Source organism: Chamaea fasciata, unplaced genomic scaffold (assembly GCF_029207755.1).
Source record: "Chamaea fasciata isolate MVZ Bird 193981 ecotype frontalis unplaced genomic scaffold, bChaFas1.0.hap1 SCAF_2, whole genome shotgun sequence".
Lineage (NCBI taxonomy): Eukaryota > Metazoa > Chordata > Aves > Passeriformes > Sylviidae > Chamaea > Chamaea fasciata.
The window spans coordinates 13,087,499-13,115,487 of record NW_027094087.1 but is presented as its reverse complement, the minus strand read 5'-3'; the positions used below and the strand labels follow the sequence as shown (position 1 = coordinate 13,115,487).

Genomic DNA, 27,989 nt, shown 5'->3' with positions numbered 1-27,989 from the left:
GCAAGCAAAACAATTCCTTCATTTAAAATCTAGACAAGTTGAAATACCTTTATTTTTTTTTTCTTCTAATGTTTAAAGCTTTCTCGTGAGCCAAGTGCCATCACTCTCCATAGTTAAAATGCTACAGGTCAGATTTGCCCGTCAAATTTACTAAATATAATTTCTGACAACTTGTGTACTTTAGTATTATTTTGGATGTGCACTGCATATATTAACCACAGAAAAGATGAAGAGGTAGTGGCTTAGAACTGAGATTGTTTTTTTTTTCTTTTGCAAAACATGCAGCAATATACTAAAGAACAGTCACTGTAAGAACACGTAACTTGAGTGAAAGCCACAGGTGCTTTTAATTTCCTGTAAAGGATCTGCTTCAGATGCACATGATCAAAGATCCCCATACTGCAGGGGGGAGGATTGAAAAAAATCATATTTCTTCCTTCGGATGAAATTTTTTAAAACTGCCAACTCATTGTGTTGTCTTGGTCATGTTTTTAGTACACACCACTGAATTCTCAAGGAGAAAACAAATATTGATTAACAGAATCATCTTTGGAATGTCACAAATGACATTTTTTTAGGAAGTTTGCTGATTTCAGATTGTATTTGCATCCACATGAGAGGTAACTTGAGGTCATACACTTCAGGCTGATGCTTCTTCTATGTGAGATTTAAGCAGATCTTAATTGCCCATGAAAATGTTTCTTGAAGCAGCATGAAATATAAGAACTTCTTCAACCTGACATGCTGATACTAAATGATGATAAAATTCCAGAAGTCTGTAAAATGCATGTGACCAGCAATTCCTAGTCTGAAAATCTACCTTTGATGATGAGAGAAAGGGCTGTTAGTCACAACAGCCATCATCGTGTAGAAGCTGATGGAAGCTCCCTTCTGGATTATGGATGGTATATTCACAATATTTCCCATTCTCTTCAGGTAAATGTATTCTATCCATGCACCTGTTGGAGACAGCAGAAAATTCCAGAGTATTGCTATGTGCATATGCCTTAATGTCCAGTGAATCAGAATAATGCTACAGCAGTGTCTTGGACTTCAGTGATTTTTACAGGAGACCTTGTGATATTTTAAAACTTCAGCTTGTAAATTATACATGTCAGCATGCTGCAAATTCCTAAATTTCTAGGAATTTTCCACAAAGAAGAAATTATTGAAGTGCCTATTGTTTGTAGGTCTATGGTGTAGCACCAGGGAAGTCACAAGAAAACCTAATGTTGAAGAAAAAAATACTGTTGTTTTGATTTTCTGTTCAGCTGCAGACACACCAGTTACTTTTATAGAATTCAGACTGTAAATGGCAGCAGGTTCTATGCGAGTTGTTAGCAGCATGTACAGCCTCAGGAAAAAAAAAAGTATTCTTGAATGCCTTGTACAACTTGTTAAAATTATGAACTGATATTTCATTGATTCATGCTGGTATTTCATTCAAACTTAAGTCATTATGCAAAGAGATGGCACATGAAATCCTGACAACAAACACTTACTAAGACATGAAATGGAAAACTGATCTTCTTTCCCTCATTGGTTTTTGCTCAACAATGAATATGTAAGAGAAATATTTAATAGAGAAAAAATGATGAGCATCCATTCAAGATTACTTCTGCTAAAGATGCAAATCCTAGATGTAAATCATAAAACTTATTGATGCAAATCACAAGAAAGAAATGGTTTATGATTTTTAATGGCAAAAAAATTAGCATCATATCAAATAAACTTGTAGACTAGAACAAGCATTAGTGTTGGCCCTGATAAATAACAATAATAACAACAAATGAGTGTTTATTAGTATAGCAGAAATACTAAAACTCTAATAATTGCATATGCACTTTGCAATTAGAAATCCTGTTTCACTCACAAATACTGTATTTAGTGGCTTTATTCCTAAGAATTTTACTGATCTGATTCTACTCCAACACTGCTATGATACCATTAAAACAGGTGATTCAAATGGATTCAGGCCAGCAAAGTTCTCAGGAAGAAGACCTTTAAGTACAATGTTCTTATTCAAGACAGACCTCACATAAAACAGCCACAAAAAATAATGATTTTACTATACAATTCATCTTAGTTTAGAAAATCAAATCTTACTGTAACTTGGGGCTGAGGGTGGTTGTTCTGTAATTTTGGTGACCAGCAAGTGAAAATGCAAGGAAAAGTTATAAAGGAAAGAAACCAAAGAAACCTGTGGCTGGGCACACATGAAGACAAATCATGTCAACTTACTGCATTACAAAATGGACAAACATAACTTGGAGCTGACCCAGGGCAAGTCATTATAACTGAACTAAGAATAATTGCTTGGTTTCTTTTGTTTAAACTAATATTTCCTGGACCAATAACCAATTCTTAGATATATACAGGTTGTATACCCCTCCTGGCCACGAAACTTTGCTGTAGTATCTGACAAACTTTAATATTACTACTACGGCAAGAATTTCAAACTTAATTCATGTATATAAACATTAATTTAATTTTTGCAGAATTCATATTCAAGCTTTGACACAATCTAGCTTTAATTACTGGATAACTGATGTAATGAGGGTATGCAGAAAAATGAAAGGAGAGGAAAAAAAAGAAAAGATAAACAAAAAAAAAAAAAAAAAAAAAAAAAAAAAAAAAACCACAATTTGAGTTTCTTGGTTGTTCAGTAGCTGTATGCAGCTTGAGATCCCTCCCAGTTTACTGTACAGTTGATGTATATTTTGCTAAAATTATTATGGCTAGACAGCAGATAGGAAGTCTGTCTGGAAGCTGGGCTGAGACAGAGACTGGCAGGGGCATATGTAAGCAACAAGGCTCCCTTAGGGGAAGGAAGGTCATGGAAGGCGAGAAAGAGGCACAGCTGGAGTCACAAGGTGAAGTGAGTTGTCAGCAGGACAGATCCTAACATCACAGATCTCCAAGTCTTTGCTCATAACCCCTGATAATTCTGGAGGGCTTTTTTCAGATGAAGAAACAGAAGGAAATTACTGCAGTAGCAAGCAAAATGGAGAAAGTGAGGAACCTGGACATAGCTGAAAGGGCATATATTCTCAAGTAATTTTATTTAATTGATTCCCTGAATACAGTTCCATACTGTAAATACAGTTTCTCTATTTACATGTCTGTATTGATAAACATGGATACAAATAAAAGCTTATGGTGGATATATCATCTAAATTGGATGTTTGTTATTACAGAAAAATGTCATGCTACTGGAGTCTGAAGTAAGTTAGGAAGCAGAGATTGCAACGTGGCAGCACGAACACCCAAATGTCATTCTCCTGGGAAAAGCGTCTCTGAGAAACAAAACCTTTAAGCCAGTCTATTCCTTATTTTCAGTCAGCTGGCAGGATTCCTGCCTCAGGAAACTTCAGTTTCCTAATGTGTACACTTGCACACATTAGGAAACTGAATAGATTATTGAATTACCAGAAGTTATGTCTTAGTACATCATTGAAGAAACAGATCTGTTACAACACATTAACTGAAGAGACTATATGGATATATTTATGACAGCCATCCACACAACACGAATACATCTGTCTCTGTGTATGTACAGACATTTCGGTCTACTCTGGGTAACAGATTTACCTTCTATCCCAAAAGAGGAACAAATCTGAAGGGCCCTCTGGTCATGTGGCTAATATTTAGTACTGAGTTGTGAATACAACCAATACCTCAAAATAATTACTAGCCTAATTTTTGGCTTCATTTGCATATCACTGAAGATACTGTTACCTAAAAGAATGTGTGGAGCTCAGACAACTGACTGAGCTACTTGAGACCTTGGAAAGATCCACATTGGCTCAGAGTTTCCTACTTCCTCAGGTCAACCAAGAAAGCTGCTCTTTCTTTCTAACTGAATACAATCCTACTCCTGCAAAATCAGTTTTCTTGCTCAAATACCGTCACCTCCCAAAACTAAAGATAGATAAAGAAATACCAAAATGTATTCAGATTTCCATGGATCAGATGGCTCCTGAAATTCTACTTTCAGTGCTCATATTTGGCTCTTTATTTGCTTATGTCACATGCTTATGTCACATAAATCTCTGTATTCTTAACAGAACTAATTACCTAACATATAAGGGACCCTGTCGGTAAAGTTCATTTATTTACCTTTTTCCAGCCACAATATTCTTGCCCTCTAACTTCATAGTCTTAATATGTGAAACCTACTAAAATTCATTTGGGGCTTAAAAACAAGATAGAAGAGAACTTTGATGCCAGATTTAATTGTTTTCAGAGCATTTCAATTGCACAATCAAACACAGTTTTGGCAACAAGAATTGTTCTGGTTTGCAGGCCTATGCCAACATTGCAACAACAAAAACATTTTATGATATTGTAAGTAGGAGCTTTTCACACAACATGTAGGTGAAACAGGTTATAACAATTTTCTCCAATACAGCAAAGGGATTTGCCTTGTATATTTCCCAACTGTTCACTGGAGAATTCATAAACAGCAGGATTTGGATAGCTCAGAAAAATTAAAGATATTTCCTGAATCAATTAAAATACCCTAGAAATATCTCTGTTTTCTGTGATGCATTTCAAATAAAGATGTGATCCTCGATGAGCAAGAATTTAACAGGGCTTACATTACTGTTTCAAAAGAAGGACAACATATTTCACTGACACTGTATGACTGTTTCCTTTTGTGAAGGAAAACCCAACATTAAGAGGGAGTGAAAAAAACCCTAAAGTACATTATTTTATTAACATTTGTAATAGCCGAAGTGAAGTTAATAGGCTTGGGAGAAAATAGACTTGACCTCTCAAAGAAAAAGATTACCTCTGCCTATTGCCTGATCATGAAAACTATGAAAAACTCTACAAGCTCCAAATATTTATGATTTGCATGCCAATACAAAGGAAATTCAAACTTGTAAAATAACTTAATTATTAGTCTGAACTCTGCAATATTTAGAAGCAATGTCACGGGAAATTCCACAGGAAGAACCAGGTTATTATTGCAATTGAAGAAAACAGAATTCAAACTGTTTCTCAGTGTTCATTATAAAATTAAAAACCACAGGTTGGATTTTCTTTGGGAGTACTAGGAGAATAGTATAAGGTATTTAAGAGACATTCAGTTAATCTGTACAAAATAAAGTACAAAGTACAGTAAAAAATAGAGTATAAAATCCTATCTTAAATCCAACACACAAGTTGCAACTGGGGACCTCTCTGTATTGACTCCTTTAATTCATTTTATGTGTTTAGATCACAAATTTCTCAGGGTATGCAGCATATGCCTCTTTGGACACATGCTGCATACAGTGGAGCCACTGTCTCATATCAAGCCCCATCTGTTATTGTGATTTGTATTCCAAACCAGGGCTTGAAATAGCAACTACAGATAATGTTGATCAGCATTCATATTTCTTCTAGAATTAGATACTGTGAAAGTGGGGCACCCTCACACTTCTGCAGTATACCCAGGAATCAGTGACAATTTTGTATCAGTGATCAGGATGTTCTGTCCTTCAGTGTAGAGATGTCTGTGCAAGTCCAGAATCCATTTCATAGCTGATCAAGCCAAACTGAATCCAATAACTATCTTTCCTTCTGTTCTAAATAAGGCAACCCTTCTCCTGACTCCTCTTTTTACTGGGAAAAGGGCCAGGCCTGCTGGATGCACAGTGGTCTGTGGGAATGTGCCATTTCAAATCCCAGCTGAGAGGGGCACAGCCAGGTTGGCACATCAGAGCAAGGACAGGCGGTGCTGGAAGTTGAGGACTGGGAGGACAGAGGCAGAGTACGTTCACCAAGCAGAGCTTTAGCTTGACACTGAAACAGCAGATGAAGCTGTGGCCTTGGACTAAGCCTCCATTTCCATTTTTACACCTTTAATGGTGAGGCAAACACCTTCCAGAACACATTGTCATTCATTTATTCAACCTTACCCACCACCCCCCCCACCACGTATTTATGGGCTACACATCCACAGAAGGATTACAGAGGTCATCTGATGTGACCTCCTGGAAAACTTTTCATTTAACTTTCAGGAGAAGTCAGAGGAAAGGGAAAGACCCCTTTATTTCAAATTCTTAATGAAGGAGAGACCACACACTGTGTGGTAGATTGTTTTAAGAGCTAAATGATAAAAGAAGAGAGGAAAAGCCTTCTTTGCTTTTGGTTTGAACTCACTTGGCTTCAACTTTCAACTAAACACTTCTGAGGTACTGAAAATCCGTTATCAAAGCTGTATTTTCCAAAGAAATAATTATAGAGCTCATACTCATTAATATTATCCTCCTTAAGCCCAGGTGGGTTACTTCTTTGATCTATGACTTTGGTGCATGTTTGCCATTCTTTTGGACACAATAAATTCAAAACTCAGGAAAGTCTATGTCCCAGTTATTGGATCTCTCATTGGATAGAAAACACTTATCTCATTAGATAGAAACACATTTTGAATCCATGCAGGTTCAGAATGATGTCAGTTTCAGCAGTCTTCCTTATCCACATAAGGTACATTTACATTTTAGCAAAGTAAGACCCATATGATTGAGAAGCTACATACTAAATTTAATAAAAGTAAAATAAAAAAAATAAGAATACCATTTTATGTGTTTTTTTAATCATCATGTTAATATTTTTGCTTGAGCAGATTTTCCATTTTCTGTGGCAAAAAAATTATGCCTTAAAGATACTCTTAATTCAACAGAAATGATGAATAAGGTGCAGTTGATATCAAGAAAAAACTGGCCCAAAAATTCAAAACATGAATCCCTTGAATAAAGACAATAATTTTTATGCTTATACATAATTTATGTTGTTGCATGATGGGGTATTTAAAAGTTGTCACATATAAGTAATATTTTCAATTTAAGACTATGTTCTATGTTGCTCCCCCTCAATTTCTTCAATTCACCTTTTCCTTCTTTTTTTCTGTGCAAAGCACTGCTGTATTATTTAACAACTATTCAATAATTTAATCACTGCCAGTTTTGTTCCCTATTCACCTAATTTGGTAGGGAAGCAAAAGCCAAGCTTTTGGCAACCCAGAGCAGGAGGACCACAGGGCAAATATAGCAGCATATTTTATAGGTCAAGGACATATTCAGTATTTCAGAACATTTATTCAAGATTCAGCAAAAACTCTCCCGTGAGCAATACAGAGAGTTCTTTCTTTGGCAAGAACAAAGGAAACCACAGAACTGTATTTATTCTCATTCTTTTTATCTTTCACATAGAGTCTGTCAGCACAGCAGCAGGATGTGAATATAGATTTTCATTTGGTTGTCACTATTACTGAGTTGAACCACAGTTCAGAGAATACTCCAGCAACACATCAGTTTAACCACCTGCAGCTGGAATTAAGAACATAAGACTGTCTTATACAAGCACTGGATAAATTTCAGGTTTCAACTGCACCAACATTTTTAAGCTTCTTTCTGCTATTTTCTCTCATTTTCAATATCCTTTATAGAAAGCTATTTTGGGAACATTTCAAACATAAGTGAGTGGATAACACTTGTAACCTTTGAACAAAGCATAGTCTTTGCAAGTCAGAAAGATGACCTTTAACTTGAAGTATTTAAGGAAGAGAGAAACTGTTTTGTCTCAATGCAAAACCATTAGAAAAATAATATATAAATACTGCTATATTGCTGCAAAGAGGAAAGCACAGACCAGGAAAATGGTAGATAGAGCCTTACATAAACTGCCTCAATTCCAGAAAAGGTCAAGTTAGAGACTAGAACCGACCAGACCTTCTCCTTTAGAACACAAAAAATCAAAGTACATAATTCCTTAATATACAGCAATTCCCTATAAACTGACTTAATATGTATCTAATTCTCTTTGTGGCACGATTACTATCTAGGTTTTCACCTGTGTGTGTGTTTTTGAAGCAACAGCTATGAATATGCAAGAAGATATTTTGCTACATAATTATCTAGAGTAAAAATTACGAATTAATTATCCAGAAAGATGGTATCTTTTACTTCAACCACTAGAGAGCAATTCTGTAGTCTATGTCAGGAAATTAAGAAGAAAATACTTGATCATATACTAAAATAATTGTTAAAAAGGGAAAAAGAAGAACTCTGTAAAAACACAGCTTGCTGTAAGCATGGTCAGGAATTGCATTGCACCATTCCCTTTTAGTTTCACCATTCCACATAATTACAGCTCTTTTTCCCACTCTGACTTTCTCCATTGTCATACTGCAATCTTCCTCTATTCAACCTACTTTTGTAATAAAATATTAAAATGGGAAGACAAAACTGGAAGATAGGCTCAGTTTGTCCTCTGTGAGAAGAAAAAAAAATAGGAAGAAAAAAGGAGAAGTGGGAAATCAGGAATTGAAAAGATTTCCAATTTTTTAAATCTAAAATATCTTTAAACTGCACTGTATTTTGGGGATTATTGGACAGAATCCAAATTGTCTGAAGAAGGGCTATGTGTAGCCGTAATAATCAAGATGAAATTGAAACCATTAGTAGGGATTATGTGTGACAATTTAAACTATAGAGATGAATTACCTTTCATTATTTAATTGCTTTTTACTTTTTTTAATATAAAATTTAGAATTTCCATGTCTCTCTTGCTGCCTTAGAATAATGCAACTTGTTCTAATTCCAGAGGAATCTAGAATTGATCTGTCTATAAATTAATTTTCTGCTTACAAGAGGATTAGGCAGACAACACATATTTAGATATTTTATATATTAGAGGTAGATTTACCTTGTCACCTTCAGAGAAAGTCATTCCATCAATGCCCCTTTTCCAAGTAATTTCTGGGACAGGTTCTCCTTCTGCTTCACAGATGAGGGTTGCTTTCCCATTCTCAAATGTGGTTTCATTTTTAAGTTGTATTATTTGAGGCTGCACTGTTAAAAACACAAATTGCATTACTGATCCTGCACCAAGAATGCCATATCAAAATCTGTCTTTAAAACCACCTTTTGTTGTTGTTGTTAAAGAACATATCTTTTTATTATTATTAACTAAACTTTTAATGCTAAATAATAAATAAAATGAATTAACTTTTCTGACCTCAAGTTGCACAGCAACCATTTCTGTGTGCCCCATGAGCTGTATATCCTGCTCCCTTGCTGGGGTAGAGTGGGATAGGTCCTGGCTGATCTGACTTGGTGGCTGTGTTTATGTGCTTTTTTTCCCCCTTAGGAAGCCCGCAGACTCTTCTTCCCTGGAGAAAACCAAAACCTAGCTAGGCTTGTCCTGAGATGTCTACTCTGTCTGATTCTGGACTAGATGGTCTCCAGGGGTGCTTCCCTATCTCAAGCATTCTTTGATTCTATTATAACCTATGTTTGTCTTCAAATGCACATTATTCAGAAAAAAAACACAGGAATCTCTACTATCCTTTGGCTTTGATCTTTAGCAAGATTTCACTGGCCTACATAAATTACAGAATTTAACAAAATCCCCCAGCAAAAACCACACTTCACTGGTATTAACACTATGGAGAACTGAAGAGTCCTCTGATACAAAGGTGTTCATCTTTACTTACCAAGTAAACTGATGGTAAGATACATTTTGAAAAATCCAGATATTGTTTGCATTCTTCAAATCATTCCACTTTATAGCCTCAATTACACAGCAGCTACATCTTTCAATCTATACTGAACCTGATCAGGTTATTTACATATACAACAGAATTTCTGATTACATGTAAATATCTTTACATCAAGTATTTCTGTACAATATCACACAAGAACTCTGTATTAGTACTGTGCATAAAATATTTTTTCTCTTTGATGAATTCAAGTATCCTAATTAAATTTTTTTTGGTCCTATATATTACCTCATATATAATGATTAATAAGTCTCTCTGAACCCATTCCCATTATACATTGAAGAAAACACTCATCCCCCCTGGAAAACCTAACATATAATCCTGTAATAAGAATATGATTCAATATGTTTACACCCAAAATCAGTGACTAAAATTTACATGAGTGAATCAAAATTGGGCAGCTCTTAAGATGGACTTCATCAACTTTAAATACATTTGTTTAAAGCGATATATTTTCTAAGCAGTTTTTCTCAGCTTTGCTTTTGATGAAGCACTACTATAGTGTGTACTCCTTATGAAACAAAATAAAATATGTAATCTGTTTTCTAATGCGGTTACTATGGTTTGTACTATGCAGAAGAGTGATATTGCTTTATGTTCATGGATCAAAATGGGAGATATAATCATTCAGGTTGGAATGGGCACCAGGAGGGCTTCTTGACCAACCCCCTAAACCACGCAGCATCAACAGACCCTGCTCAGGTCAGATTTCTCAGGGATTTTTCAAGCACTGCCTTGAAAAATGTCAAGAACATAGACTAGACAACCTCTCAGCAGCCTGTTGCAGTGTCTGGCTGCCCTGGTGAGAGGCATTTTCTTTATGTTGTCTCCTGCTTCACTTTATGACTCCTCATTTATAAGCATTGTCTTACAGATGCTACATTCACAGCATCACCAAGATGAATAATAAAAACAGGCTCAAACTTGCTATTTGTAGGCACATCACCTACCTTTTATCCATTCCCTCCACACAATTCTTGGTCTCATATTCCTTTTCTCCATATTCCTTCTGTTGTTTCTCTACTGACTATTCATCCTTGACTATTATGAGTAAACTATTGTGTGTTTACTGCATAGAGATGAGAAACAAGTAGCATTTTACCTAAGAAAGCACTGAACTAATATCCTGCTTCATTAATATATAACCTATGGTAAGTGAGATCATGTGAAGAAAGAAAACACGGTGAGTGACCAGGAATTCTTGAAATGTCAACTGCATTCAGATTTATTGGATGCAGTAGAAGGTAGCAAGCAAATAATTACATCAGGATATCAATTTGGCCAAGAAAATACAAAACTCCTCTGTGGTACAAAAAGGGATGTCAGCAGAAAGACCTAAAAAACTCACCAGAATTACAGATAAAAGATAATTACTTCAAAATAACTTCATTTACTACTCTCACTTTCAAGATCATTCAAATGCCTATGAAATATTTCACCTTGGCATTCATGCACTCTATTTCTACAGCCATATACCTGGCTACAAAATAATCTGTTCAATCCTTTCATTCCTTTGATACATCATCATCCCTGGAAAAAAGGAAAGAGCTACAGCACACATAAAGCTTTTTTGTTGTTGTTTTTCTTTTTCAGAAGGATCATACATAGTATTTCATGCCAAAAATTCTCAAAATTTATAATTATTTCCATCAAAATGAGTTTCCCATTTGGACAACATGGCAAACAATGTAATTTGGTTGCAAGATGGTGCTTGTTACAAAAGACAAAAATAATTCTTAACCTTAGACTTATTCTGTGTTCCTTTAAGACCTTCTTCAAATGGAACACAAGACAAAAAGTTTTAGCTTGACATTTTAGACAAGAGTACCTGACATTTAAAGGAATAGGCACTGAGTAACCATCAAATATATCTAGCTGACAGTTATTACTTAGAAGAAGAGAGGTCATATGGGGGATATTATTTAATTAATTCATTTTTGTAGGTCACAAGTCATAACTTACTATTGACTAGAAATTTTTACACTGAGAATTTTTCAATGACATTTTGGACATTGGAAAATATTAAAATACATTTGTGTCCATGTAAATAAAACTATTTTAAAATGCCAACACTAGTATTAACAGAAATACAGGAACACTCATTTCCCCCACCCTTCCACCTCCAATTTTTTAACTGTTCTTTCTAAATTGATAAAGTCATTCTCAATCTGAATTGGTATTTTCTTTTTGTATTCCAGAAAATATGAAGCAAATAAAAATACAGAGCCTTGGAATGCAAATTCAGGAAGCCTTCACAGTTTTGCTGCTTTCTTCAGTCAAAAATATTGAAATACAGATGTTGTGATGTAGTTGAAACATTTGTAAGCTAAATGTCCTGGCTCAAATGAAAGAATGTTTGCACACAGAAAGATACTAAACTTCATTAAAATTATTTAAGGTAAGGAACTATTATTACTAGACATGCATTGTTAAACATGAACAGAGTGGTGACGCCAAATAAAGAAACACCATTTACTCATTGGAAAGTTTGTTTTCTGAGCCAAGAAGGTTGATTTTAAGTTTTCTAAAACTTCCTCAGTAAACAAATTTCTCTCAGATTCCTTCCTTGGACTATTTTGGATTTGTCTCATTGCTGTGTACATAAAACTTATGATGAATATGAATAGCAGTCTGAGGCTTTTTCTTACAACCAGTTTCTTGGAAAAAGTACACAATTTATTGAATTCACAGAGTTCTACCCATACCTTTAACAAAGAACTTCATCAAACCTGGGAACCAACACATATATAAAGCTTGATGTAGTCCTGCTCATGTCTCATCAAAAGAATTATTTTAAACAGTTTGATATCAATACAAACTTGGTTGTACTGGTGAGAGGCCTAGTGCATGTCTGTATGCTGCCTGATTAATCTCTTGATTAACATATCCCAAGAGGAATCATATCTTCCTGCTGTCCTCCCGCACAGACAACATTGAATCAGGTGGCAAAACTGCAACCCCATCTTCCTGAATACTCCTGGTACAATTTGAACCTATTAAACAAGCTAGAGCCCAACATGGAAATATCTAAGAAAGAGATTTCAGAAATTTGATTCCTTATATGATAAGGATTCACACATATACCAGTACGAAGTGCTGACCTGACTTAGCACACCATGAACTGAGGCTCTCTCTTTGGATGGTATTATTGAAACATTAAAATGCAATTACTGCTTCACGCTCAGAGGTGTTTAAGACTTGTCTTCTGGGACAACTGTCTTTACGGATTGGATGTTTTTTATTTTAGAAAGTTGAAGTATTCCAAAAAGATGAAGAAGTAATAAGGAGGAAAAACGAATGCAGAAAACCTGTGAACTTTTAACATTACGTCTGCAAGTCCTGAGTTGTATTTTGTGAAGTATTTGGTGAACTTTATAATATCTGGGAGGAGCAGATTTAGCCCATGCACAGATTCATGGGATTCTCCTTCTGGAGGTATCAGTGAATTTAAATTAAAAGCTTCCATATATGTATACAGTAACATCTCATGACAAAAAAACCACACCACAGAAAGCATATTAGAACACATATAAATCCGCTTACTGAGCCTAAAAGAAAATTATTAAGATATGTTCCAGGCACTATAAAAAGGAATGTAGCATTTAGACTGCAAATAAAGAGAAAAATTTATGCAACTCCTCACCCCAATCTCAGAGGCACAATACAGTCTTTTTGCTTCCAAGATGAATGGATTTTGAAGGACTAAAAATGACCTAAATTTTTGAATTTTAGAATTTGGAATAAACTCAAGAGGGATAAAATAGGAGAGGTCCATTATATTTCCTCCAATCTTGCAGATGACAAAAAATACATTAATAATAGCATATAGTTTCTCAATAACCAATAAATATTACATTGAACACAGCTGAAAAAGCTCTTCCACTATATAACAATCAGATTATAATTAAAAAGGCATCTAGAAAATAAAAATAGTATGTGTTTGAACTATGCATCAGGCACAAAGTGTCTTTTGTGATATTTCTGAGGTATCGGCTCATTTGATTTTTTTGTCAGAACCCACTGAAATACCAATGAAATACTTTTATAATAAAATATTACTCAGATTGCCCTCTCACTGATTATGTAGGTAAAACACCTATATCATAGAGAGCTTCAAATTAGCTAATGCTAGAACACCCTCTAAATTTTTTTTCAATTCTGATTAAAGAAAGAATATTTTTTCTTTCTAGGTAAATAAATTATTTAACATATAGATGTAGCTTTCTGTGGCCTAAATACAGGAAAGAGAATACTTTTTGAAAACTCCAACTCTAATACCATCAAATTGTACAACCATGCATTTGAGTGTTAAAGAAGTAGAAATAAGCAACTAGAGCAAACAAAATGAAAGTCCTAGGAATATAAACACTATTCATATTAAGCACAAATATGTCTTTAGTAAAAGCTAATTTCGTTTAGTCTGATTATATTTTTATTCTAATATAAATGAAGACTACTGCCCTCACCTTGGAGAAGGAATGATGAAGAAATGAATGATTACTTTGGAGAAAGTAAGAAGATGTAGAAGAAGATGTAGGAAACTTCAGTTTATTGAAGTTCAGATGCTTGTTACTATGCTATTTTTGCAAATTTTTTGGGGTTGTCTATAGATGTCAAAATGTGCTATTTCATACTCGGAAATGATAATTTAGATGTATAGAAACACGCATATTTATAAATATGGCTAGTTACTACTGAAAAAAAAAAGAAAAAAAGAAAGTGGAACAGCATGAGTGAAAGCGGTAGTTACCAAACAGAGATAAATACAAGGAACATTTTTAAAGAATTCAATGATGAACCACCTATGGTTTCAAGCTGTTCAGTTTGAAACATAAATGAATTTGAATTTAAAAGCTTAACACAACTTCTAAGCATTAATCTAGATGAGATCTTTTAGGTAGTAATTGCTAATGATACAGAAAAAAAGCTATGGCAGATAAGAGGATGATAGACAGAGAGACTCAAATCATATCAAGAAAGACAGAGAGAAAGAGGGTTTTTTCTCTCTTTTTAGAACAAAGCACTGATACAGATGAACTGGGGAGGGCAGGGTATGTGCCTATAGGTTTCCACACATATATGAGAGCTGCAGAAAAACTGTCAGAGTAAGCATTTTCTATCAGAATATAAAAGGGTTTTTAGCAGTGATACTAAAAAAAATCCCAAAGTTAAACTAAAAAATCTAGGTCATGTATGGAAACTAAATATGTAGCTATTACATGACACTGAGATGAGCATATCTATTCAAGTCCTGTGTTCTAGAAAGTTTAAGTGCTGAATTCTATAATGTTACTATTATTTTTATTGCATTATGGTTATATTACTGTTATTACAAGTTTTGACACTGCCAGAGCCATGTTGTAGAAACAGTAGTTGTTGCTCTAAGGAATTTGCATTGTAAATTAAAATTAAAGATAGCAGACATGTGAGACAAACAAACTAATGAAGTGGGAGAGAAAAATGCAATTTAATAGGTCAATTTAACGTAAACTAATTGTTTGTGTACTATTTAGCTATAATAACCAGCCATCTGCCTTGCCATTTTCAGACTTCTGCCTTTTAAAACACATTTAATGGAAAAAAGATAAGTAGTTGTTGTCTGTATATATGACTGGGGGTTTAATCCATATGAAAGAGACAAAAGTAAACCTCATTGTAGGATAAATTAAAATCCTGCTCCACTACAAATTAGCTATAACCACACAGGACAGAGATATGGGAGACACTAGAGAGTTCTGTGGAAACTTAAACATAAGAAATTTTCCATGCAAGAAAGAAAAGACGTAAGAAATGTAGGAGTTTAGGATGTCATGGAAACACTGAGGATGTGTAGATTCATAATGGATTTAACAAGTGCATGGTATCCATTAAAACATTAGGATTTAGCTTTCCATGGTGTACCCAGAAAATTGGTTGATAAAAGATGAAAAAATATATACAGGAAATCCTGACTCTTAGTCTGGTGTCTCCTTTTCCCTATCCCTTTCATTAAAAAGTTTCCTTGCCCTAGGCAAATACCAAGTAAATTTCAGGCACACTTAAAATTACTTGAATAACACAGACAGTTATTTCTGACTGAAACATCCCTAAATTCATATCAAAATTAGAACGTAATTTCTATTCCTTTAATTTACTTTTTTTTACAAGTTTGGAAATACAGTTCAATGAATTATTTCAGTTTTCCAAACCAAGACACTGTTCTTCTTGAGGCTGGGATAAAATTTAAGATTTTATTTTATCTTCTTTGTATAGAAAAGAAATTGAGAATACCTCTCAAGTGCCTCAGAACAACAGCCCAATGGTTAGGCAATCCACCTGGAATACAGAGCTGGAGACAACACAGCAGAGTTTCTCAAAGAGGAGACAGTGGGATGCATGGGAACACAGCTATGTTCACCTGACACCATGGCTTCAGCCTCAGGCTCTCCTAGACCCTAAATGTCAGCATTATACATTCCAACATTTACCCTCTTCAATGTAAATTATCAGATTACTCTCTCCCATTAGAACTCTTTCACTTTTATAAATTATTATTATTAGCTTTAACTGTGAATTAATATTAAACATTAAATACTTTTTTTTAACTAAGAAGTTAATTTCCTCTGTCCTAAGCATGTCTTTAAACTTTTCAAATAGAAATTATCTTTCTCTATAATACAAGCTATATTTAATGTAAAAAAAAACCCCAATGCATTCATTTTTGTAGGTTTCTCATAAGTAAGTTACAGCGTTTTTTTGCACAGTGATTCTGTGGGATGTTTTCTACATTCTCAAAAATATCCACTCTCACTAGGTTATCTCAACAAAATTTCAAATATATTGTTAGTTCTGTGTGAAGGAGGGAATCATTAACACAGTTGGAGCATAGAAAGAGAAAAAAGAGTTTTGAGGCTATTACTTTTATCCTTTGAAGCTCAGGGCACACAATATTTTTGTGACTACATCTGCAATCATGCAGTTAAAACATAAAAGTCAAGAAATAAAAAAAAAAAATCAGGAAGATCTCTGCATGGCATTACCTCGCTGAAACCCCTCACTGCTTAGCAGTCAAAATAACCTGGGTTTCCCCCTTTCAGAATTACTCCCTTTCTCCTCTTTGTTTTCTTGCAAGCAGTCAACTTCTAAATGAAAACTAGAGTGAATTAATTAACCCTCCATTGCACTGCATGTGAATAAGAGAAAAAGCAAATGCTGAAGGTAACCTTTTCAAATTGAAATTCAGATGTAAAAGTTTAAGCAGCCAACAGGGAGGAAAGAAGTTGTAAAATCATACAGAAAGCACTTTGCTGCATCAGCAGGCACCTTGCAGAAATACCATTTCACTGAAAATTGTGAATTAACACCTATTTTCTTACTGTTGATATTTTAAAAGGAAAGATGGACCATATTATGCAGTACTTACCAAAAACTTGAAGGAATGTCTGCTTTTTGTCATTTCCTGCTTTATTTTTAGCATTACAGATGTAAGGACCTGCATCGATATTTTTTATATCTCTTATTGTTAGTTGTGTATTGCGTCCTCTCAGGACAAATTTCTCATTCTCCTCAATAAGTTTGCCATTCCTAAAAAAAAATAAAAACAGCATAAATCAACCACTATGTTCCAGTAACAATGGGCTACAGAAGTAGCTGAATATTTGCGGGAGGAGATTGCTATTACACCAGCCTAAAAAAATCACAATTTAATTATCAGGTTAAATATATATATATCTCTCTTTATATATTTATCTTTATATATTTATATTTATATTTATATTTTTATATTTCTATTTATATATTCATATATTTTATATTTATACATTTATATATATTTATATATTTTTATATATATATATATGCATGCATTAAAATACTATAATACCTTTATTCTTAAATGTTCAATATTGACTTAACATTAGAAAAATGTTGTGAATAGGATTCTAACATATGGCTTACACTCAGGGATGGGCACAAGGAAATTCGTTATTCATTGTATGTGAGAAAGTATTAAAAGCATATTTTTCAAGTGTAACTGCTGCAGTTCACAGTAGTAACAATGTAGCAACTTTTGAAAAAATTAAATTACATTCACGTAGAGGCTATTGGCACAACAAGAACTCATGCAAATTATTTCCTCTCAGTTGTTGTTGGCTAGCCACAGCTTAGCAAGCAGGCAAGTCTCCAGATGTTAGAATGAGCTGTGACCAGATGGTACAGAAATAATAAAATCTGCATGCAGTTCTGAGGGCTGATTGTAGTTAGACCAGTCCATTTGAGCACCTTGGCCTACACACAGCTGCTTCTTCCAGAGGCATTTCTCAAACATTCTATTCTATTCAATACATCTAGTTTAGGGCATTTAATTTTTTTCAAGATTTGAATAACAATGATTTCCATTTTATTCTAATATGATATTAACTACATATATTTCATATTTTCCGTAATCGTATTTTCTCTAAAAGTGAGGATACTGCTTATTTCTTGGGAGAATCATAGCTGTTAGTAGGAGTCCCCTGGTATCTATATAGTTGGCACTTCAGTAACATTTTTTTTGCAAATAATTCTTATCCACTTAGTTACCAATTTCAAGACATTACTATAATACTTGTTCATTTCCTTTCCAAAGAAAATCACAGGAATTGTTGTATAGAACAGGAAAGGCCTAGTTTTCCATACTAGATAGTCTCACAGTAAACCAAATCAAAAACAGAACAAACAGAAAAAGCCACCCAAACCTATTACATAACAACAAAGAAAAACAAACAACAACAAAAAATCCCAAACAACCAAAAACCCCCTAGTGATTTCTTTTAGGAAACAGAAGTCTATTTTCAAGGTTAGAAGTAATTTCCAGGTATCTGTTTTCACAATCATTGATATCTATAGCAGTTTCTCAGCAGAGATGAGATTATGAGCATTTTCCTGGACCCTCTAGTGAACAGAGAGATTCATACTGATACTGATATTGGTTAACAGGAAAACAGGAATAATATACTTAAAGTAGATTATTTCTTTTGTAAGATAATTCTAAGTCCTGTCAGCAAAAACCAAGAAATTGATTCAGCTAAACTTTAGCAGTGTAAATTATCTCTAGAGCTATAAACAGGTTTTTTTTTTTCAGTAGGCCTATTCACATGAGTAAAGATTTCCGGTTCATGACCTGTAGCTACATTAGGATCTTTATCTTTCAGTCCTGGCTAAATTAATTCCATTAGTTTATTGCCTCTCTGAAGGTAATGCTTTACATTAATGTAATATCAGCTTCAACGGAGATACCAGTTCAATGGAGAATTAATTAGATTCTTTGAGTACACAAAATATCAACAAAATATACACATATATGAAATAGAGCAGCAAATAAACTTTCATGACCTTTCTTCTTGACAAGGTATTTCAAAGTGACTCATTTTTATAAGTGCACTAAAGGATTTTTTGAGAAAAATTGACACGTTAGTTCAGATGCATCCATTTTAAATTGATCAAATCTAAATATCATCAGTTCCTGGAAATAAACATGGTCATTGTAAATAGTTTGAGCCTCACCACATTAGCTACTGTTTTAAAGAGCTAAAAACACGAGGCTATTGTTTTGTCCAGCATCTTGCTTACAGTCAACACACAGAGATATGAGTTCCTTCAATAGTAGTGTCACCTGATTTTAAAAAATAAAGATATTTTTCATGGCCTATCTGAAGTTGATCTGTCAAAATCAGTTCATTGGAAACAAAAAAAGGACACAAGGGTAGTAAAAATCAAGATAATTTGCTTTTTAATAGACTAAAATAGCACTGGACCGTAAGACTACATTTGAATAGATCCAGATTCTGCAGGCCTTGATAAAAAAACTTCATTAGACTGAATGAGAAAATAACTGGTGTGAGAGTCCATTTCAAATGGCAATGAAGACAGAAGAACATGGGAATGTGTATAACAGAAGTCCTCAGTCTTGATGAACCACCATGGGTATACTTTTTACACCATGAAGTGAAAATCCTGTAGTAGAATGGAGCAAAAAATAATTTCCATCCTTTTTATCAGTACTTTTCCACAGCCCTCCAGGACACTGAATATACTTCAGAATGTTTTGCAATGAGGCATCAGAAGTGCTATGATTATTTTCTGTGAGAATTTCTAACACCATCTCTCTGAGGCCATTAGCTACACATAGCTATGCAGAGAACTCAGAAAACAGGCTTCCATTAAATCACTTTGTTACACTTTCCCATTTTACAAATTAAATAAAATTACTGAACTCATATAGATAAAAGGTGAGGTTGGGTTAAAAACTAAATACAATTCCCTTTACTTGCTGTGACCAATAATTATAATTCTTCCAAAATCACTTTTAAAACTTTATCAAATTCAAGACATAATTCCACTTGTTTATTAAAATAGAAACACAATAAAACTTATGTTAGTACCAAATTTAAACCTCAAAAGGCACATTAAACAGGACAAAATAGAGAATAATTTGCCATTAATTCTGATAAACATATTCAATTAGCTTCTCAGTGGATGACAAGCATATTAACATTAGACCAATTACTTTAGATAAACTTCCCTAACACTCACTGACAATGCATTCTAGATTTTTCTCAAAATCAAGAAAAATTATATTGACCTGGTTTTCTTATGCTCAGTCTACTTTCTAAAAAAAAAACCCTGTCTGAACTGTTGCAGAAAACCAAGGTCTTTATCTTGACATACTTCTTAGATAAGACCAAGGACAGGAGAAGCAATCAGCAGGTTATGAATCCTTTTAATTGACTAAATAAGTGAAAATGGACCTGAAAATTTCAGGATCAAATTTCAGAAATTTGATGCAGAAATTTAGGACTGGAATACCATTTAGAAATGTTTGCTTCCTCTGAAAAAAAGAAGGAATTATCTCCCTCCATTTTTTTTCTGTGCTTGCATATCAAGAATAGTATCCTGTCACAGGAATACATTGGCTTTTTAATGTATCATTTTATAAAATCTCAGTGACAGCAAATAAAAAACCAAGAATTTTTTCTACTGACAAGAATATACACCCTAATGAGACAAAATTAAAAGAGAACCGGGGGGAGGGGAACAATTAAAAGGGAGGAGAGGCACATTAGCCAGCGTTCCTCATTATGAGATAGTTCCTGAAGGAGGAGCAAAATAGAAGTTTGCACATGTACGATTCAATATCCAGGCCACAAGCCTGAAAAGCTTCTGGAAAATCTAAAGGATATTTAATGAATGGTTTAAAAATATAGCTCCTCAAAGGCTGTCAAAGCAAAGAGAAATCCTTCAGTGGGCTCTGATCAATGGACACAGAGGTAAGTGTCTCTCCAAGACACTTGGCCTGGGTACATAATATAGTATTTTTAAAATATCCAAAAAAATCCCACAACTGTTAATGGAGATATCCACAAATGGTGGAAATTTATGCAATCTTCCTTAATATATACCATAATGCTTGTTGTCATACAACAAAGCCATTTAGGATAACAGATTTCAAGCAACCCTTACAGATTTTGGTCAGATAGGAGAGACATTAAAAAATTACTACAAAGACATCAAATAAAATGAATAGGATTTGAATTTATTATCAGTTCTTTGATTTGGGCTATATATATATTTGGGGTTCTTTTTCTTCCTCTTCACTAAATTTTGAATTCTTAGCCACATTAAGGAATCAACTTTGCATTCTATTTATTCACATCTCCTGGGATTCAAACTGCATGAGAAAAAATTCAACTTCACAACTGACTTGTGGCATAATAAGATTAAGGTATCAATCAAAGGAAGAGAAACTTAATCTAACATTGTTCAAATGTTCCAAAGGACATGAAGAATTGATGGAAATCACTTCTATGCCCATTTTGAAAATGGGACCTTTTCAATGACCTTTTAAATTACTTGAAATAATATTAAGTAGATGCAAATTATTCAGGTCTGAAATAGGAATGTGCACTGGTATGAGGTATTGAGATACTTTATATCCCAGGACTGATGCATATCTTTGTTGAAATTGAAAGAATACAGAGTAAATAGATATTTCAATTTTTACAAATGTTATATGGCAAGTGTTCCCAAATGGCATAGCTATACTGTGCTCATGTCATTGATATAATGAAAAAGCCACACATGAGATTTAAAAGCAATTCCATTTTCAAAGAATTTCATACTTATACAATTACATTAAGTTACACTGAAACTTATTCCATGAAACATTCCTGGGTCATACAAGCATCTAAATTCGTACCTCTTTCTGAATGTCATTGAAATAGAGAGTTAAGGTTAGTATCTAGTTTTACAAATGTGAAAAGTGTTACCTTCTTTTTATTAGTATTGCTAACCTGTATTGGATACTTATTTATTGCATAAATGCATATCTGTGAATTTATGTGCAAAAGTTGTTGTTAGGTTGCTCTTGTACCGTTTTTGAGATATGGACTTATTTCTTCTCCACTCACACATGAAGAAATCATGAAAATATGGTATTTTTGTTACTTTTTACATTTACCTCACTTACTGGCAAGCTGAGTGTAATTGAATTTCTGTGAGTCCATTCACACATTAATGCTTAATCCAGCCTTGGCAGTTAGAATAGAAATGGACAGAAAATTCTTTTAAAATTCAGTAGAGGAATTAAGGTTGCACAGCTCAATGGACTGTGATAGAAAATGGGGACACATTAAAACAATGTGCTCTGATGTGGAGACCTCAACTGAACTCACCTGTACCAACTGATCTCAGGTGGAGGTGAACCAGTGGCTCTGCAGAACATAGTTATTGCCTCTCCTCGATCTGCAGTGGCATTGAAGGATTTCTGTAGCAGAATGATTGCAGGGGGAACTGAAAAATAAAACGTTTTGTCCAATAAATAACAAATAAAATATTTTAGGTGTTTCTGGAGAAATTTAAAATGCAGGATTCTTTGCAAATTTGGGAATTTAGGGTTAAAATTAGGGATCAAGTTACAATGTGAATCATTGTTAGTGGTATTTCTTTACTTTTCTTAAATAAATGACTGTGTACTGATGTTAGACAGTGTTTTTAAAAGAGGGATCAGTATGCATGAGTCTTAATTATCCATATTTAATTCCTTTTACTGAGCTCCAACATACTTCCTGGGCAGGAATATCACCAGCTTCCAAAGGGCAAATGTGACAGAACCCAATGGATGCAAATCTACTTGTATTTCCAAGAATTTAATTTTGTCCTGATAGTGACAAATGTTTTCTGTTCTTGATGGGATGAAGTTATTAGAAAAATAATAACATCATTAACATTGACAATAATAAAACAGTAACATTTTATAACTGCTACAAAAGCATAACAGTTTGCAAAGAACCTCTACCTGACAGAAAAAATAACAATAATACTTGAGACAGAACAACTCACAGGCTGATATGTAATGTATCTGTTTTCATATCTGCTTCCATTAATTAACAAACAAATAGGAAGTGTTCAAGGCCAGATTGAATGGAGATTTGAGTAACTGGGTCTAGCAGGTGTCCCTGCCCACAGCAGAGGTTTTAAACTAGATGGTGTTTGAGGTCCCTCCAATCCAAACTATTCTATGATTCTATGAAATACATAAATAAAAACAATCCAGGCGGATTGGATGGAAGTTGATATGTGGAGAAGAAGGAATACCACAGAAAGTGAGAGGAAAGGGAAAAGATTAGAGCTTCACAAAATAGAGATCAGCTAGCAAGAACATCCTGTGAGATGACAGTGACTCAGTTATCCTTTTTATCTTTACTCTTCACTAGCGAAAAGATGAAACAGGCAACCCCAATGAATGTGCACACCACCAGATTTTTCTCACCCACTCTTGAAAATCAGCTGTTCTGGCTTTCTGCCAAATATTTCAGAAGCCTTTTCACATCCGAATTTAAATATATCAAATTAATATAAAATCATGAACCAGAATTATCAGTGATCAGTAATTGTGTGTTATATACTTTTCACACTTTTTAATGGTGTGTTTTATAGTGTTTCACAGACCACTTCTTTCCTGTCTGAAATTGCATGGGCCATTACTCAGCATACAAAACCCTTCTGCTGTGTAACAGGAATTTATCCACCTCCAACAAAAAGGCCCCACAAAACTACTTAGAAAGCTTTTTATGCATTTTAGCTATTTTGCAGTGCATTCTAATGTCTAGACCTCAAAATATAGTTGGGAACATGAGGAGGTAATTCTCTGCTAGAAATAACAAGTTCTTCACTGTTCACCACTATGAACTACAGGACCGTGACCTGGTTCAGTGTGTTACTTAAGTGCTTACATCTCCCAAGAGACACTGCAATGACAATGAAATATTATTTTCTCTTTTCAAAAGTAAAATTTTACTTTGCTCATCATTTTTCAAGGAATAAATCTGTTTTTCTTTTTATGCTTGTATGTGCACAGGTTGGATCTAAAGTGTAAAGCTACAAGAGGAAAAGAGAAATGAAGATATGCTTGAAAGTCTATAGCATTTAAAACTTGAAACAAAGTGGCAAAACTAAGTCCCATGTAACTTTGTAAACAGTCCTCTTTCAGTAATTTCAGTAAGATCAGGATGATTATTTAATTTATGGAACTTCTGAGAGAGTAAAAAATAAATCTAAGTAGTACATTACGGAAAAATAATTTAAAAAGAAAGAAAAAAAAGAGTAGGGAAAAATAAAGAGAGACAAAAGAACAAGTAAAAGAAATTTTTGTTTACAGAAGGACTTGAATTCTTTCATTCTCTTCTATGTCAACCATTTGTAACCACAGAAAATCCTAACATTCAGACCTCACTGTAAATATGACTAGAAAAGAAATGTTACAAAGATTTTAGTGTTGCAAGTAGAAAAGAAATATAAACATTAGATTTCTATGAGATAATCTAGCTGTCAATTTCTTACCTATTATAACCCTGCAAGGATTTCCATATATTAGAAATTACCCTGATATCAAACTCTGTTCCAAGATTTACTTTTAATTATTTTTGAGTAAATTTTCAAACTGTTCATATGCAAACTTAATTAAAAAAAAAAAAACTACTATAATTAACGTGTTGCGTATTTCATTAAGTACCCCTAAGTTCTTTTGTTACGGTTTATCCTGCTTTAGAGACCTTACATACTTCTATCCCGGTTTAGTTGAAACCAGGACAAATTTTTCATTGCACTCGAAGCTCCTTGTAAGTCCCTTCCAATTCACCTCATTCTGCGATTCTTATTACAGAAATATATTTAGTGTAGATGCTGCACATTCCTGTAGATTCTACTGTGACTATTACAAGATGAGTAAATAAACAGTAAAGCTTTAAATTTGAACAACTTTTATATACAAATACTTTCATGATAATGTTTTCTTTTTATCACAAGCTTAGATTATTCCCCAAAGTAAGTATGATTACTTATTTCTCTTTTGGAAAAGGAGATGCAGTGGAAATATAGTTGCTTAGCTTTTGGCAGCCTATAGACTGATTTTTCTTTTCTTTTCTTTTCTTTTCTTTTCTTTTCTTTTCTTTTCTTTTCTTTTCTTTTCTTTTCTTTCTTTTCTTTTCTTTTCTTTTCTTTTCTTTTCTTTTCTTTTCTTTTCTTTTCTTTCTTTTCTTTTCTTTTCTTTTCTTTTCTTTTCTTTTCTCTTTCTCTTTCCTTCCTTTCCTTTCCTTTCCTTTCCTTTCCTTTCCTTTCCTTTCCTTCCTTTTCCTTTCCTTTCCTTTCCTTTCCTTTCCTTTCCTTTCCTTTCCTTTCCTTTCCTTTCCTTTCCTTTCCTTTCCTTTCCTTTCCTTTCCTTTCCTTTCCTTCCTTTCCTTTCCTTTCCTTTCCTTTTTCCTTTCCTTTCCTTTCCTTTCCTTTCCTTTCCTTTCCTTTCCTTTCCTTTCCTTCCTTTCCTTTCCTTTCCTTTCCTTTCCTTCCTTTCCTTTCCTTTCCTTTCCTTTCCTTTCCTTTTCTTTTCTTTTCTTTTCTTTTCTTTTCTTTTCTTTTCCGAATCCAGTTCATTTATAGGCTTTCATTATCACCAAAAAAAGCACAACAATTTTTCCTTTCTTCTGAATTTTAATATTACTCTAAAAGCTATTTTGGATCAAGTTTTTATCCTTTCAACTTTATGTAGGTGAACCTTTTCATTACTATAAACGAAGCAGGAAATAGCTCTTAATTGATGTCACTCTACATGACCAACCATGTCATAATCACTCATTTAGCAGCTTCTTCTCCTCCCAAGATGAAGTTTAGAGATGAATGTTAACATTCTTGCCTAGAATCATAATAAATGTATGAATGACCAAATTTGTTTATATAATTCAGCAATAAATGATGTGGAGCCAGACCATGGTTTGCAACCCAATGTTTTAGGTTAAACACAGACTCTCTCAGCTATATCGAATATAAATACCAGATAGAAGCGAAAGATAATCAGAAGGTGGATTATTATCCCTGTACATAAATAGCATCAGAAGAAAATCTCATTTGGCATTTTAAATGCTACCAGATGCAGTGCTGGAATTGTGCATAAGCAGGAGTGGGGGTAATGCAGCACCAGAATGTACCACCGACAACAATCTAGAGAATTCTGCCTCAGATGTTGCTGCTTGACAACGTGGACTAAGAAGCACCCATTTCAGAATCTGCTCTTCCTGCTGAAACTAGCTGCGAATTCACCTTACATAATGAATTATGTAAACTGAGGTTTGCTGAGAAGGACCAGTCAAGGGCAAAGCATTTAAAGCTCTGAACCTAAGACACACTGTGGAAGAATTTCACTGAAAGGCTGACATTAAACAGACTACAGAGATAAAAAATGCCCTTTATGAACAGTGTCCTTTCCAGGCAATACATGAAGAGATAGTTATCTCTCAACAGGTCAATGCTGAATTTAAGAGAGGTTGAGTTAAATGCTCCATCTTGTCTCAATTAATTGATTTTCCTTCTTAGAGGCTTATTATAAACTAATAAAATATATAATGCAAATTTTCAGGTAACTCCTCATATATTTTATTCCTCACAAAAATAAAATTTGAAAAGATCTGTAACTAAGGCTGTTAATAAAATTTATCTGTGATTTTTGGGACAGCTCTTAAGTACATTAACAAGGTGAAGGTGGAAAATTATGAAAAACAAGTGTGTTCTTTAAGAGTAAATGACAAAACACTAAGAAATACCACTGAACTTAACTACTATCATCTGAAATTCAAGTCTTGAAATAATTATTGTTCTGAAAATGATGAATAATAATGATCCATGCTTTACGCTTTTTTATTTACTGATATTGTGAAAGGTAATAAATTCTATTTACACAGTATAGTAGGTCTTTTTTCAATATTAAGCAATTACATGTATAGGAAACCAACACTAAACAGACATGACAATTATATTAACCAATTTAATAAGACTTTTTAAGAAGTTGATATATGCTAAAATAGGCCATAAAAATCAAATAAAGCAAGAAGTCAATTCACCAACTTTGCTCCTTACCATTCACAATAACAATTATGTCCCGAAAGTCAATTTCTCCTCTTGCTTCCACTCTTCCTTCACATCTGTATGCTCCTTCATCACTTTTATTGATGTTAAGAATTTGGAGATTATTGTTTGCTAATATTGCAAATCGATCTAGAAAGAAAAAGAAGAGACCAAGTGGCATAAATCAAGTAAATCAAGACAACATGATGAACACTAACTTAAATTAATAAGTACTTTCTCTGTACAATCTGAATGCTCATTGACAAAATATTTGTACATTTAAAAGGAAAATGTAGGGTGAGAAATTTGGGGTTTCTTCATTCCAAAACTCATTGAATTTCTCAGAATTCAATCTGGATTTTCCATCCCTAATTTCCTATTTACTCCAAGCAGTAATCAACTGTAAAGTTAGATTACAATTTATTGCAAAATGAGTGGAATACTCATGAGCATTTACACAGAATGAGAAAAAAGATTAAACAGTAAAAAAAAACCCTCAAAAATTAAACTGAGCGATTTATAATAAAATAAGCAACAAAATGCTTTTTCGCCCTCTAGACTATCTGTCTTTGTGCCCATTCCACAGCTCAATGCTTAATGATTTTCAGCTTGCTTGCCCTCCTTCCCTGCTCCTGTTCCTTTCTTCATTCACTCTTGGCCAATGATATATTTCACTACCTTCTAACAATTCACAGAAATCGGTACAAAGACATAACCCAAAAAAAGAAAGTACTCTATCTTTTGCAAAGGCCAACATAAACTGAAATTCAACAGATATTTTGAGGAGCTGAAGGACACCATAAAATCAGGCTCTAAAAGCTACACACACACACTTTCCTGCACATGCAGTAGCAAAATTATAATCTTCAGGAAAAAACTGGATTTGAATTTAATCTTTCCTCTCCCTTCTGTCTGAACTAGTGTATTGGGTTTGTGTGTTGATGTGTTGGCCTCAAGAAGGAGCATGTTGGATCAGATATCCCCTTTGCAATCCACGGAAGACCTCATGCTGCAGCAAATTCATCCTGAA

The 27,989-nt window shown here is 33.9% G+C and overlaps 1 protein-coding gene across 1 annotated transcript in view; it reads right to left on the bottom strand.

Moving 5' to 3' along the window:
- NCAM2 (neural cell adhesion molecule 2) overlaps nt 1-27,989 on the bottom strand; it is a 294,798-nt gene that overhangs the window by 101,741 nt on the left and 165,068 nt on the right. The window contains exons 5-8 of the mRNA XM_066206786.1: nt 26,972-27,109; nt 22,243-22,360; nt 16,956-17,116; nt 8,698-8,843 (exon numbers count right to left, since the gene is read on the bottom strand). Of these exons, the coding sequence (XP_066062883.1) occupies nt 8,698-8,843; nt 16,956-17,116; nt 22,243-22,360; nt 26,972-27,109 (563 nt within the window). The remainder of the gene's footprint in view (nt 1-8,697; nt 8,844-16,955; nt 17,117-22,242; nt 22,361-26,971; nt 27,110-27,989) is intronic.